At 35.7% G+C, this 15839-nt stretch overlaps 1 protein-coding gene across 2 annotated transcripts in view; it reads right to left on the bottom strand.

The window, feature by feature from the left end:
- LOC149139010 (potassium transporter 2-like) overlaps nt 1–13750 on the bottom strand; it is a 47417-nt gene extending 33667 nt beyond the window's left edge. The window contains exons 1-4 of one of the 2 annotated variants that reach the window (XM_089449010.1): nt 13225–13750; nt 10881–11115; nt 10441–10686; nt 10237–10290 (exon numbers count right to left, since the gene is read on the bottom strand). In XM_089449010.1, the coding sequence (XP_089305136.1) occupies nt 10237–10290; nt 10441–10686; nt 10881–11115; nt 13225–13263 (574 nt within the window). In that variant the 5' untranslated portion in view covers nt 13264–13750. Of the gene's footprint in view, nt 1–10236; nt 10291–10440; nt 10687–10880; nt 11116–12889; nt 13151–13224 lie in introns of those variants that run through there. The other variant, XM_089449011.1, reaches the window with a different exon arrangement.
- Between the last annotated feature and the right edge of the window lie 2089 nt (nt 13751–15839).

The following is a 15839-nucleotide window of genomic DNA, read 5'->3' as shown; positions in this document are numbered from 1 at the left end:
ATAGTGAATGACATGTGAAAAAAAATTCATATTTTGACTCACTTTAATATATGAGATATATCTTATGGGAGTTTTTGTGATATTAAGAGCTTTTTATAGGGTTAAAAAGCTCATTTTTATTTTTTTTTATTTTTAGAGTCGTGTTTTGACGTCTTTAATAACACATTGATCCATCATTCAACAGGTAAAACTATGATAGGGGAAGAATACATGCAAAAATTACACATGGTTTCACCTTGTCAAAAGCCCCTGTAACCCCTTTTGGTATCCCTTCGGGTAGTGTTGCATCAAACAATACCTGTGTGTGAAATCTCACTTCCATAGTTCCATTTACCTTTAGGTATATAGGAAGTTCCCCTCAGATATACCTGAAACCAGCTTTAGATAAGTTATACAGTTGCCTTGTTGCTAGAGTACACTAATAATAGCACTCAAGGAGACCACTCTCTAGCGCCGAGGCGGTTGGGTAGTAAGACTAAGGGCATGATTAAGCCTCCTCAGTTAGTGCCCTGAAATATTGGGTTGAGTAATATTGTTGGACCCCACATGTATATTAGAGAGATATACCACCTAACACCTGCTTGTCCTTGTAAGTTTTTCTCATGGCACCAAAGAAAAATCCAAAAATTACTTCAACAATTAAATGTCTAGAAAGCTCCTCCATGACTAATGAAGAAAATGAAGAGATAAAAAACTAGCTATCCAAATTGGACAGTCAAATCAACGAATTGAGTGATAGGTCAATGAAAAAGGATGATTTGATTAATACTCAAAGAGAAATAGAATGAAATATGGAAAATAAGATGGATGAAAAGTTGAAACAATTGGAATAGAAGAGGGATGAAAATAAGACACAACTACAAGGCTCCCTAAATATGATTGCACAATCCTTGGATAGGAGGCTACCTAAAATTGATAACATGGCCAAAGGGACTCATGAAAATTAAGGTAGTACTGAAGTTGAACAACTTTCCAATAATAAGAATTTTGCGGGGGGATTTAACTCAAATAATGGAGTTACTTATGGATGCTTTCCAAAGGGAATGAATTTTCCCAAGGCTGAATTAAAGAAGTTTGATGGAACATAGGTCTTTACCTACGTGAACCAAATAGAGAAATATTTTGAATTGCATAATACTATGGATGATAAGCAAACGATTCACATAGAAACTTTAAACATTGAGATAAAACCATGTCAATGATATCAATGAGTAGTTAAAAGGAAGCCCCATTCTTATCATTATAATTGGGTTTATTTACAAGAGATTTAGAAGCACAATATGAGAAAGTTTGGGAACGAGACTACTTCAGTGATATGACAAAAATCAAGCACTTAGGTGATATTGAAGATTACAATTCAAAAATTCAAGTATTGGCCACAAGGGTGAAAAAGATGGTGGTCAACATTTGTTGGAAGCTTACATGGGTCGATTGAAAGAAGACATCAAACATTAACTTTTCCTAAAACATTTTGAAAATATTATGGAATATGCAATTTTCTCGTCATATTCAAGCCAAGAATAAAGCTACACATAAGTCTACCGCTGGAGCATATTCATGAAGCAGAGATTGTTTTGGGGTTCATAAGACAACCCTACTTTAACCTACTCAAATATCACAGAAGAAAGTGGAGGAAAAAAGAGAAAGGATTGCTTTGGTTGTAAACCTTGGAAAATGATCATGAAGGGGAAATCGAGACATCTACACAAAGAAATGAGGAAGAACTTGTCGATTTCAAACAACAAAAAATAGAGGTCGAAATTGTGCACAACATTGATTTAGACAAGTGGGAAATATCTATTCATGCGTTGCCAAGTTTGTCAGCACCTCAAACCATGAAGAATAGGTAACGTTTAGAAGCAAAAGGTCATAGTTTAAGTCACATGACAAGATGACATGGGACATGGAGGACATGGAAATACGAGTGTTTGACACGAGACATAGTGAGTCTAGAAACAAGAAACAAAGGACAAATTATATAATATTATCTAACATTGATTTAGATAGGTGCAAAATTTATGTTCATGCATAGCCAAGTTTGCCAACACCTCAAACCCTAAAGATTATAGGTAATAATTAGAAGCAAACGATCATAGTCTAAGTCACATGATGCAATGACATGAGACATGAAGGACACAGAAATACAAGTGTTTGACACAAGAAATGGTGACCCTAGAAACAAGACATGGAGGACACATTACATACATATATACATACATATACATATATACATACATATACATACATATATATATATATAACAATTTCATGAATTACACATACAAAAATGAAATATAGACAAAGATTCAAATTTTTTTAGAATTTAGAAACTATAATCCACTTGCCTAGCATTTCAAATCCCTTGTAATATTGCACAATAACCCTCAGTTGCACTCCAAAATGTCTTGCACCTATAACTTGTTGAGTGAAATGAGCCCAAATGAAAGGGAAAACAAATGTTTATGGGTCGCGGGCCTCTTTTATGAGGGACACAATGAGGGCATGTCTCTAACACATGTTTTGCATGTGCCTTGTGAACAAGGCACGTGCCAAACACATGTTGAACACGTGCCCTCATGTATCCATGTCCAACACGTAAGATAACATGGGCCTTGTTTGGACGTATCCTATTATTTATGTCGTAGTGTTTATTGACTCACGTAGTACCCATAATTCCATTGATAAAATATTAGTAGAGCGCCTCTATTGTTTTGTATATATAGTGACAAATTTTCAAGTTTTGGTTGCTAATAGAGGGTCGATTGATTGTACACATGTCGAACACGTGCCCTCATGTATCCTTGTCTAACACGTAGAATATAGGACATGGGCCTTGTTTGGACGTATCTTGTTATTTATGCCATAGGGATTAATGACTCAAGTAGTACCCATAACTTCATTGATAAAATGTTAGCAGAGCACCTCAATTGTTTTGTATATCCAATGACAGTTTTTCACAGTTTGGTTGTTAATGGAGGGAGGATTGATTGTGTGGAAAAATGCCACAACATTAAACTGAGTATGGGAAAATATAATTTAGAAAGCCCAATGTATGTCATTCCCATTCGGCGTGTAGATGTTGTTCTAGGGATTCAATGGTTGAGGACATTAGATAAAATTTCTACAAACCATAACAAATTTTTCATAAGATTTGAATTGGAAGGAATTCAATATGAACTCAAAGGGTCAAAATCTAGACCTTCTCAAGTCACTAGCTCTCATAAAATGGAAAATCTCATAAAAAAGGGAAGCAAGGGAGTCGAGGTTAAACTTTATTCTATGGAAGCTAAGCAAGAAAATGAAAATATATATAAGGAATTAAAATGCACCTTAAAAAACAATTTTTGGTCAAGGAGAACAACTATGGCTTTTGCAACCCTACTTTCGTTGCCCACCGCGGACTTCAATTCTGCCATTTCCTCCTCTTGGAGTGTCACACATTTGAATGTGTAGCACACCTCCCCCTCAAAGGCCTCCTTCGTTGTTGGGCCTCCAATCACTTTTCGAGGGCTCACTTTTGTGGAGGGCTCCTCTCTACCTACAACCCAGATCAAGGATGAAACCAGCAACGCCCCAGCCCCGAAACCTCCTCCCACTAGACCAATTCGCGGTGCCAAAGTCAAGATCTTGAGAAGGGCATTGTAATAGGATAATGGCATTGGCTCCGTGGCAATAGTTGATCAGAAACCAGATCTGCCTAAAGATTTGGTAAACTAAAGGAAATCTTTTTTAGTGAATGGATCTGGATATTTTCACTGTCTTTGTGAGACCACTCTCAGAGGGATCCTTTTGCATGCAAGTCAAAGCCACAGATCTCGTCACCTCACTGCAGTCAAGATACAAAATTGGATGGGAATCCCATATGGAAGCATTTGGCTCCTACATGGAGGTGGGCAGCTTCAAGATCTAAAATCACCCAGCGTGAATGGCATAACCAAGTATGCCTCAATTCATTTAGTGTCAAGGCTAAGAGATGGAGCTAAATGTTGGAGTGCATCCTCTTCCTCCCAACCCAAATATTTCCAGGATACGCTCCAGCCAAGGCCCACATAAACGATTCCCAAAGAGATCTCAAGGATAGCCTTCATTGTGGATCAGGCAATTAGATCCCAACTATTAAAGTGGATCATCTTCAAACCAAGGATGCTTACATGGATTATTCGACACATGCCATTATCTTTCAATTTAATGGGTTATGGCCTATGTCTGCACTCCGAAAATGGGTGCATCAGAACTCGTCCCCAAATACAGATATGTTTTCTTGCTCAAAAGGTGGTTTTGTCGTGTGTTTTAAAGATCTAAAGGATTATCAAAAGGTTTTTTATGAAGGACATTGGTTTTGGGGCCGTTCTGGGCCTTTTTCCAGAACTTGGTTTGTTGGTTTTAACCCTTTCTCTATGCCAACTATGGTCACTCCAATTTGGGTAAGACTCCCAAATTTGCCCCTTCATCTGCTTCATTTGGACATCTTAGTTGATGTGGGAAACTCACTCGATTGTTTCATTAAAGTAGACACAAAAAGGCTTGAGAAGGGTATTGTGACCTTTGCTTGAATATGTGTTGAAATCAATCTCAGCAAAGGGTTGCCAAACAAAATTCTCCTTGAGTGGAATGACATTATCTATTCGCAGCCAATGGACTACGAAAATACAACATTCCGCTATAGCATCTATCAACAACCCGGTCACCTCCAGAATGTATGTACCTCTTCTCAAGGGTTCTCTGTCCTCCAGATTCCAAGAATAAGCCACAAGGATGGCAAGATCCAAAAGCTCCAAAAGGATCTAAGACTTCTTCAACTCACAAGCCAGAAAACATATTGCAACAAAAACCTTCTACAACTAAAACAAGTCCTTCAGCATTAGCTCAACCACATGCAAGGACATCTCATCATGCAGAAGTCGAGATCCATCCCGAATGGAGAAGCACAAGATACAACTATGGCTTTGGCTTCGCCAACGAGAGGCCACAAACGCTTCCATGAACCAGATCACTCATATAGTCAAAAGGAAGTAGCTAAATTTGCAAAACCTCCAGGTCTAGAATTGGACCAAGGAAATGTAGTTATTGTCTTCTCTACATTTGTCCCTGGTAACTCCTCAGAATGGATTGATGTACGGAAGAAAAAAGGAAAAAAGAACCCTCGGTAAAATCCACGATCATTCATAGGTACTTTTACCAAGAAAGTAGTAGTATTGGCATTGTCAATCGTGGGTTAGTAAATTTTCATGTAAATTCAAATTAGCTTGTTTCTTGATATTGAATTTGGTTGGTACTCTCCTACAATTAACCAAGCCAAATTATCCATGAACATGCAATGGATTGATCAGAAGGATATTTTTTTTTAATTCACAAAAAAATGGACCTTAAAAAAACATTATAGAGTCTTCTAAGAAATTCCTAAAGGTATCGAACACAAGAAAGGAAAGGAGACCATTGACTTTGAAAGTGAGCAATTCAAGGGAAAATATTTTGTGAAATCTACATATGAAAAAAAAATGGAAGCAATTTTACATGCGATAAAAAAAATGGAGACAATATCTCATTGGGAGGCACTTTAAAATCAAGACAGGCCATGATAGCCTAAGGTATTTTTTGGAGCAAAGATTATCATCAGAAGAGCAACAAAAATGCAAGGGCGTGATTTTGAAATAATCTACAAAAAGGGGATGGATTATGTATAGAAAATGTTATTTCTAGAATAGAAGAAGCTTCAATTTTATATTCTATCACATCTTCTATTCCAATGTGGCTAGAAGAAGATCATCATGAATGGAAAAATGACAAAAATACTAACCAAAAAGTACAGTGTATAAAGAAAGGGATAAACTCTATGGAACAATGGGAATGGAAGAGAGATGTACATTGGTACAACGGTAGAAAATTTGTATGCCCTCAATCAAAGTTGAAGCAACAAATGTTAAGGGAGTCCCATGACTCTCCAATGGCAAGACACGTAAGGTTCCTTAAAACATATCAAAGGATCAAAAAAATATTTTTGGGGGGAAGGAATGAAGAAAGATATTTAAAAATTTGTAAGGGCATGTGAGGTTTGCCAAAGAAATAAATGAGAGAAATAAAATCTCTAGGGTTACTTCAGAAATTACACATACCTAATCAAAGAAGAGAAGAAATATCAATGGAATTCATTACAAGATTACCAAAATCTGAAAGTAAGGAAGGCATTTTTGTGGCTTTTGATAGACTCACAAAATATTCACATTTTTGTAAAACTCAAAGTATATATACATTGTACAACAAACCAAGTGGCGGAAGTGTTCATGAAGGAAATCCATAGGCTTTCATCATTTTCCTATAGTAATAGTAAGCAACAGAGATCCAAAATTCACTGAAAAATATCGGAAAAAGCCATGGAAGATGGGTGAAATGACACTAACTAGGAGTTCAACATATCATCCACAAAAAATGTCCAAACAAAAATAGTTAAAATAAATGTTTAGAAGATTATTAACAATGTTAGCCATCAAACGAGCAATTTCAATGATGAAGTGGCATTCTCTAGCAAAAAGGCAGTGCAATACTACCTATTACACATCTACTAAAATGTCCCCATTTGAGTCCCTTTATGGATATCCAGCTCCTAGTATCTCATACTCTTTGCAAGATAAGTCCAAAGTATAAGCAATAGAGTCACATATGGAGAAGACTAAAGAAACTTTGACAATTCTTCAGGAAACCTTTAAATGACGCAAAACAGGATGAAGCAACAAGCAGATCAACATTGAAGTGAAAGACAATTTGAGCGTGATTGGGTATTTTTGAGATTACAACCTTATAAGCAATCTACACTCAAACAACAAAAGAAAAAAAAATAGCTCCAAAATATTATGGACCCTACAAGATTATTCACGAGATTAAAAAAGTGGCATATGAATTAGATTTGCCTTCTTCTCGCATTCACAAGGTTTTTCATGTACCTTGCCTAAAAAAGGTTTTGGGACAAATTACATGGCACAAACAGCACTTCCAAAATAAGATGAAAAAAGAAAGTTGTTTCTTGAACCAAAAAAATGTTAAAAGAACAACATCCATTGTCTCTTAAAAATAGAACAACTATGAAGTACCTAATCAAGTGGAAGAATATGCCGTTAGAAGAAGCTACATGGGAAAATGAGTAGTTGTGAAGAAACACCCTCAATTAAAAGCTTCGAGGGAAAAGCTTTTCTAAAAGAGGTGTTGATGTTTGTAACTCAGGCACGAATTTTTGCACGGGCCTAAGTGTCTATGCGTGCAGAAGTCACCTAATAGACCCTTAACCTTAGAAATTACTTGAAGTAATTTAATTTTATAAGATAAAGTGAGTTAATTTAATGAAATGCAAAGGCTTTTGCATTAGTGAATTAGATGCATCATGTAATCTCAACCATTGATCTCAAGTGATGTTGAGTTTTAATTTCAACCATCAATCACTTTGGAAATTAGGGTTAGGGATTCAATCATAAATAAAGCATATAAAACAAAGGCTAGGCTAAGGGAGAAGACACAGCAACACAACACCATGAGCGCACACAAGACTTGAAGGAGATATCAGTGATTGGCTGGAGGAGTTTCATTTAAGTGTGTCGAGTCCAAGGGAGGTGCAATGAGTGCTGCAAAGGAGATCCACATTAACCAAGACAAATCAAGGAAAAATCTGGGGCTTGATTAGCTGGATCAAATCCAAATTTGTTGTTGTGTGTATTTCCCTCAATTTGGGCCATTTTCCAAGTAAGAGAGTCCGAGTAGGTTATGATAATTTCAATGAAAATTTGATTTGATTGAGCAGAATTTTTTGTGTGCTTATGTGATTGAAGATCCCAGTCGTTCTTTGATTCAATAGATCTATAATCTACTAGGAATTAAATTCCCAAGTTGTTGGGTTCAAAAAAAATCAACAAGAGGGGGGGTTATGTTAAGGCTCTAATAAGCATTCATTATTGGCTTATATGTTATATTAGTAGGTCGGCTAGAACCTTTCACTGTACTCTTTCATTATAATTGTACTATTTGTCTCCTACATATATAACAAGGAGATCTAGTCTTAAGATCACCATATATTGGCTTATACATTGGATTAATTGTAAAAGGAGGTTTCCCCTAGAAATGGGTGGTATTCATTGACTTTTTATCATTTTCAAGTGCTTGAATCATAAACAGGCATAAAGTGGTAGGAAACCAAAAGGAAATTATCTCAAGAACAATGGTTGTCATGCAGCACATTGTTGAAAGAAAATAAATATAAGCAAGAAAACAAAAACAAAACAAAAAAACATCTTTGAAATGTACAATGAGAAGTCGATGTAGGAACATTAGAGCTTCCAAGCCATTAAATCTTTGATGTGAAAAAGCTTTAAATTGGGGCCCTTATTTTTTCAAAGAATTTATATTCTTTTATATAAATAAATTGTATTTTCCAGTTGGTATATTTTATGAGTTTTAGAACTAATGAGTCATAGTTTTAGAAAACCTATGGATAGGTGAGATTTTGTCCATAAGGCAAAAGCAAATCTACCTCGAAGCGTGAAAGATTCTAGGGATAGATTGAATGATTTTAGAATTTAGAAAAAATTGATTTATGGAGTGATTTATGGGTGATTTATGGAGTGCTTTTAGGATTTAAAAAAGCTATTGAATTTCTTAATTCACTTATTGTAAGCCTATGGGAAATGAGAACTAATGGCCAAATGCATGTAGAATCAGGCCAAGAGAGAGGAATAAGTGTTTTTGAATATTTATATGTACAAAAATTGTTGAGTCAAAGTACTTGAAAGCATCTTTATGTTCATGATTATCTCTGTGTATGAATGAATGAAGAATTCCAGCATCTCTGTGTAATTTGGAATTAAGTGAGAAGAAAAAGTTGTGTGCATGTGTATTTGCTTTGTAGGACAGATAGGAGAAAGCTCTGTATAAGCATAGTGTAAATGAATTCAAGTCAAATAATTTGAAGAAGGCTCTTATGAGAAAAAAAGACTAAGATTTTCTTGCCATCAGGTGGTATCAGAGCTGATAAGCTCTTTCGAATTGAGGACTGCAACCAGCAGAAGGTCTCTAAAGAGAAGAGGAGCAGGTGAAATTGCAGCAGCCTAACAGCTTTTGAAGCTGAGGAGCGAAGCTGAGGAGCTGTGGATTGCAACCAGCAGAAGGTCTCTAAAGAGAAGAGGAGCAGGTGAAATTGCAGCAACCTAACAGCTTTTGAAGCTGAGAAGCGGGTGTGCTCTAGAGGAAGGATTTCTATATGATTAGATCTTGTAATACAAGTACCAGATCCTGTTGATGAATACCTCTGAAAAAATAGTTTTCCTGCATCAGAAGTCCAAGGCAGGTAGGCTCTTTGATTTAGAAAAGAAAGACCTAATGATCAGCAGAGATGTCATCTTTCATGAAGATTACAAGTAAGACAAATTAAATCAAATTGTTGATATAGGAGATGAACCTGAAGATGCTCTCAAGTCAACTGTTACATTTGTCGCTTAAGCCTGAAGTTTATGCAGTTTACCATTCGTACTAGATTTCTTGAATTCAATTAGTTTTAGAATATGTGCAAAGGCATATTTTAATAACCATGGAAAATACCTCATTTGGCATTGTTTGGTCAAATAAAGGAACCAAAGCTCATTATAAATTGGTGTTTACGCTAGACAAGTATTTTCACTTTCAAAACAATTAAGGTAGACTCTGTCCCCCCAAATCATCATGTTGGGGCTTGACCCTCACAATCATCATGATGCAACACCCTATAAAATTTGGAAACTAATAAAACAAGCCTCGTTCACAAAGCTAAAATTGCTCTGTAAACCATATGCTATGCGTGTTGGACACGGAATGTCTCAAGTTAGAAGTTAAAATTAGTGGATACAAAATTCAAATATACAAGTTCATTCTCAACTTTGTCTAGCCTAGAATCATTCAACCTCCAATTGACATACCCAAAAGGCTTTGTCTTGAAGGAGCATACAGTGTATTGTCAGTTTGTTTATTAATTTAGTTTAATTTAGATGATTCCGTGCCCAAAACAAAAAAAAACAGAATCCAAGGTTGCCTCTTGGAATTTAGAGTGCCACATAACGATTTCAAAGAATAAACGTTTCAAATATTAAGAAAAGAAGCCTTGGCCCTTGACAACACAACACAATAAGTGGTGTTCAGAGAAAAAGCTGTTCGTCTCACAAATTGTTGTCTAAAAAAAGCACTTTATGGCAGAAAATTGAAGAACTTCAGAAAAGAAGAGCTTACATTCATGGTGTTCCCTTGTCATGGAAAGTTCGAGCCCAGATACTGCAGAAAAAACTGCAGCATTGCCATTAATGTATCAGCAAAATGCCAGCTTTAGAAGGCAATGCAAAAAGGGAAAGAAATGAAGCAACACTACGTTGCAGTTTTCTGAAAGAAAAAACAACTGTCCAAACACAGGATTATTTTTAAGATGAGAAAACAAACCAGAAATGGCCGGGGTTAGTATCCCATCTCCAATAACCATACAGGTGCCAAGTAGAACCACGATTAGCAATGCAGTATGCAAATTCTTATGATTTTCAAGAATCTTTTTAACCCTTGACCCACTCTTTGTCTCAGGGGGATATTCCAATTTGTAGGTGGAGACTTCCTCATCAACAAGCTGACGGTTTGGCAACAGACTAATATTGGCATGCCTGCATAATAAAGAATATAATGCAAATGTACCACCTGCATTAACAAGCAGAATTAGAGGCATTGTTAGAAAATACAAGTGCTAGGGTATCATACAAAGAGGCAATTTATTCAGAGTTTGCTGTTCAAAACAAGAAGCAAGCAAGCAGTCTATCTGCAAAAGGCAATCTCTCTAAAATATCGAGGCTCAAAATTGAAAATAAATGGAGTTTGGGTGTCCAAAAAGTTACCTTCCCCATTGTCATCAGCTCTCAGCACTATAAACACATATTTGAACAGAGGGACCAGGGTCAAAGTCCAAAAGACAAAGGACAAAACACCAAAAATCTCTTCATTGGTCTGAGAGTGCTGAATGTCTTCTGCAAAGGTGCTTTTGTAAACATAGAGGGGAGAGATACTTAAATCACCATAAACAACACCAAGGCTTTGATACGCTAAGGTTAAAACAGTCCGCCAAGATTGTACCTGAAGAATCAGAAACGAAGAAAGCCAATAGGTATTTGTTAGTACTAAATCCTCCTTCAATAAGGAAAGCGATTAACTCACCCATAGAAAACCCCAAGAATCAACAACATAAAGCGTGACCCAAAAAATGTACTATGAGATTCTTATAAGCCAAGATACCCTGCAAATTGAAATGAAAACAAAAGACTTGCCTCTATGTTTTACATCCAACTTACCAATGGTGTATAGAAAACACGTCTGACAATAGACTAAGCCCAACTCTTTGAAGGAAGGATATGTAATAAGGGTATATAACTAAAAATATCCCTTCTAACCCTTTTATAGCAATTGACAGTGTTTAACCCCTATAGCATTTTATATTCAGTTCAGTCGCAAACAAACATTAAAACATCTACGTGGTAACTGAGCTAAACATATTCTAGATTAACAAAGGGTAACCTTATGCGGCTTAACAGAAAACAATACAGATTAATCATTCACATGATAGCAGAAAGCCAGTGACCCAGAAAGAACATAACACTAAAAGGAGCTGGGTACTACCCACACGCACAAATTCCAATCTGTACTAATGGAAGTTCTTCCTGATGAGATTAGCACGTGCTTCAACAAAGCGGCCGGGGACTCTAGCCACTACAAGACTTGGGTTGATTCTGATTGAGAGAGAAATCCCGGATTTGACTCCTAACCTGTCCAGTTTTCAACACTAGGTGCTAGGCAAGCTGAAACCTTATATAGGACAGGTAAGGATGCCAATCATAAAAGGGGCATGTAGCTCAGCGGTATAACAGCCTGCCGGCTGGGACAGGTCCTGCGTTTGATTCCTAGGCCGTCAAAATTTCAACAGCTCTAATACAACTATGCTGTAAGAATGAACTGAAGAAACGATGAGGTGACACCTGTTCTTGCATATTCGGGTCTACAAGAATGCACAATTTAATGACAAGATATAAAGATGTCGTGGTAACAACCAAAAACCAGGAAAAAAAAATGGATAGGACCTAAACAAAAAATGATTAAGCTACTGTTTAGATCCTACAGACTGCCAAAATACTCCAAAGCAAGAACTAAAAACCACCAGAAACAAATTGAATGGGACCTAAACAAAAATGATTAAGCTATTGTTTCAATCCTACAGACTGCCAAAAAACTCCAAGCAACAACTAAAATCGACGAAACAAAATGAATAGAAACTCCAGATTGCAACCAAAAAAAAAAAAAATCAGGAAGTAATTTCAAAACCCAGAGAGACAGTTAAAACATAGACAGGTGGACTGACGGGATTTTGCAGCTTCTCATTCCCCTCTTTCGAACAACATTGTTAGATCCATTAAAGAAGACATTTTGAAGAGCGGCATGGGTTACCAAGACCAGTATGAACATCTTTTGGCTCTATAGACCTGCATGTTTTGGCCCTGTAGACCTTGTTGGTCTTCACAGAGAGCAAGAAACTGAAAATAAAAGTGTCAGAGGCAAAGATAACCATTTTAAAAGTCTACTGTTCTCCTCTTTCGGGTAACTTTTTTAAATCCTTTTGGGGAAGTAATTTAAAAAGTTTCAGATCCTTACGGGCACTCTGATTTGGAGAGTGCCCTGGGTAACTCATTAGCAAGATCAAAATCAAGAACGTGATGAGAGACAAAATCCACAAGTAACTGGTACAGTCCTGTTAACCATGGCAGAACGTGGTGCCCAATAAGCTTAGAATTGAGAACCTAAATGTCTAATAAGCTTCACGAGCTCATAATCAAAATCAATTAACTCAGGTATCCACTACCATCATATATAGGTGTGAGAAACTTGAACTGCTTGAACAACTGTAATTGCCAATGTTACAAGGCCTTGCATTGTATAATGTTAGACAAACTGCCTGTTCAGCAAATAACCAAGCTTTTCATTTGATAAGCCTGACATAAACCTCCCAACGTTGAATAATATCACCAGTCACAACCACATAGGGTGGCCCTTGGATTCCTATAGGCATTACTCCCCGGTTCACACCAAGTATCAACCTGTAAATCCCATCATACAATGTCCATGCCAGAGATAGATGAAATGGGTTTTAATAAACATGTAAACACAGGGACAAAGAAGCCTGAAATACAAGCTAACCTTGGCTTTCTGGGGACGGGTTCCAACCTCCGGATCCATGGTGCCAAACTGAAGAATTATGGGGAAAAAACACCAAAAGTATTGAAGATTTCTACATTGACATGGAAGAACCCAATCTGCATTTTATGCTATTGAGCAAACCACATATCTACTGTTGTTGAGCAGAGCCGAGGGCGTTACAGATGAGGTAATGAGGTGGAATATGAAACACAAAACAGCCAATGGAGGAATGACAGGTCGATAATACCCAACGGAATAAGCAAATGAAAAGATGGCTAATGAGACACAAGGCAGGTTACCGATAAGAGCCAGGCAAAGTGCATTGCACGATACCCAGGCAGGTGAAACCAAAGAACAAGAAAGGCTGGGTCGGCGCTCACAATTGGAAAAGGGTAGACAGCACACAATAAAATACGAAATGCCCATTAAAATAAATTATCGAGTGCTTTCGAGGGCGCCATTACATATGTTTTTGTTATATATATTTTTACGGTGAGTGGTGGGTTGCAGAACAGAGTGAGCAAGCAAGCACTTTGAGGTGAGGTGAGGTGAGTAGTTGGAAGTAAGTGTATATAGTAAAGAAACGGCTCGCGACATTCATTTCTCGTGCTGTGTACTGCCAGCTTTGGCGTTCAGACAACGCTTTTTATCAAAAGACCGGAGGTAACTTCCATTAATCACACTAAGTTTGAAATGAAGAAGAGTCTGGATTCGAGAACGAAGCCAGAGGTCGAGAACTGACACTGTACACACTGCATATCGTGCACCTAATAGTACAGGATAATGTATACGGTTACTGATGGTATAATTGTATTATGGTATAATGTATAGCATTAAATATAAGTGGTATAATGTATAGCATTAAATATTCTGTTATAAGGTTGATTTGGATTAGATTTTGGTTACCTCAAACATAGTTGTATAATTTATAATGGTGAAGTATAATTTATATATGAGATGGTATTTTTATTGGAATTTCATGGTATAATTTATTATAGATTTTTTTTATTGTTTAAAATATATTTTTGAATGTATAAATAGATTTATTATTTTTAAAATTTTCTGGTTATTTTATTTTTACATATTAAACAATTAACTCAATTTTTTTTAAATTTTGTGGGATTTTATTTAACATTAACCAAAAAATATGCTATGGAAAAAGTCATTCAAAATTTTTTGGTCATTTTATTTTTATATATTAAACAACAAACTCAATTTTTATTTAAACTCTAAGGGATTTTATTTAAAATTAACTAAAAATATATACAATTTATTATAGATTTTTTTTTTATTTAAAATATATTTTTGAATGTATAAATAGATTTATTATTCTCAAAATTTTCTGGTTATTTTATTTTTACATATTAAACAATTAACTCATTTTTTTTAAATTTTGTGGGATTTTATTTAAAATTAACCAAAAAATATACCATGGAAAAAGTCATTCAAAACTTTTTGGTCATTTTATTTTTATATATTAAACAACTAACTCAATTTTTATTTAAACTGGGGGATTTTATTTAAAATTAACTAAAAAATATACTCTAGAAAATGTCATTTTGTTTATTAGTTAGACTACACTAATTATAAATAATTAAATTTGAAGAAGTACTTTTAACATGAATTTTTGAATATTAAAGGGATGTATAATTTAAGTTTAGGTTTTTGCAATATTACTATAAAGTGTACAATGTTTTCTAAATTTGAAATTAATTTTTAATTGGGTTGTTAAACCAATTTCTTCATTGTTAAATTAATAATCAATAATATTATAGTCAAATTCTATAGCATTAAATATCATGTTTTAAATATATTATATTTATAATGAGATTGTTTTTCGGATTAATTACATCATTGAGATTTGGTAACAACTAATTCCTAAAATCTAATTCATAATGGCTAATGGACCCGAATGCTATTTAAACATTTGGAAAGATTGATTTTTTCACCTTTGTCATGAGGATAAACCAGATTAAAATTAACTTTGGATTATTTCATTAACTCTGACATGGAGTTGTAATTTTGAATACTAATAGAAATATATAATGAAAGTAAGTTTTAGCAATATCATTATAAAGTGTTTAATGTTTCTCAAATTTAAAATTAATTAATTTTAAATTGGATTGTTAAACTAATTCTAAGTTGGGATATAGAAGGGTTAGCTCAGTTGGTCAAAATCAGTGCCTCGCCATCGGAAGCTCACAGGGTCCTTTCTCCCCGAAGCCCTTAGTGTTAGGCCTTGCTAGTGGGCCGCGGGGCTAGATTCCCTTCGGAATCGATCAGCCTAGATTTTTCCATGGATGTAGAGCCCAGATTTTTCTGTGGACGTAGCGCCACCGTTGACCAGTGTGGACGTAAAGCCCAGATTTTTCCGTGGACATAGCGCCACCCGTTGACCAGGGTGGACGTAGCGCCACCCGTTGACCAGACCATGGACGTAGCGCCACCTGTTGACCAGAATGTCTGTGAACCACATCATAAAAAAATAAATAAATAAATAAAAAATTAAAATTCTAAGTTGGGTTGTTAGTTCAATCTCAATAACTTTATGGTGACATAGAACTCGAAAATATAGGTTGAGGATTTGTCAAGAAATGTATATTTGGAGTATAAAT

This window comes from Pinus tabuliformis, chromosome X (assembly GCF_031772625.1).
Source record: "Pinus tabuliformis cultivar Carrire ecotype Pingquan chromosome X, CPIR1, whole genome shotgun sequence".
In the NCBI taxonomy this organism is placed as follows: domain Eukaryota; kingdom Viridiplantae; phylum Streptophyta; class Pinopsida; order Pinales; family Pinaceae; genus Pinus; species Pinus tabuliformis.
This window is presented reverse-complemented; position numbering and strand designations above follow the sequence as displayed.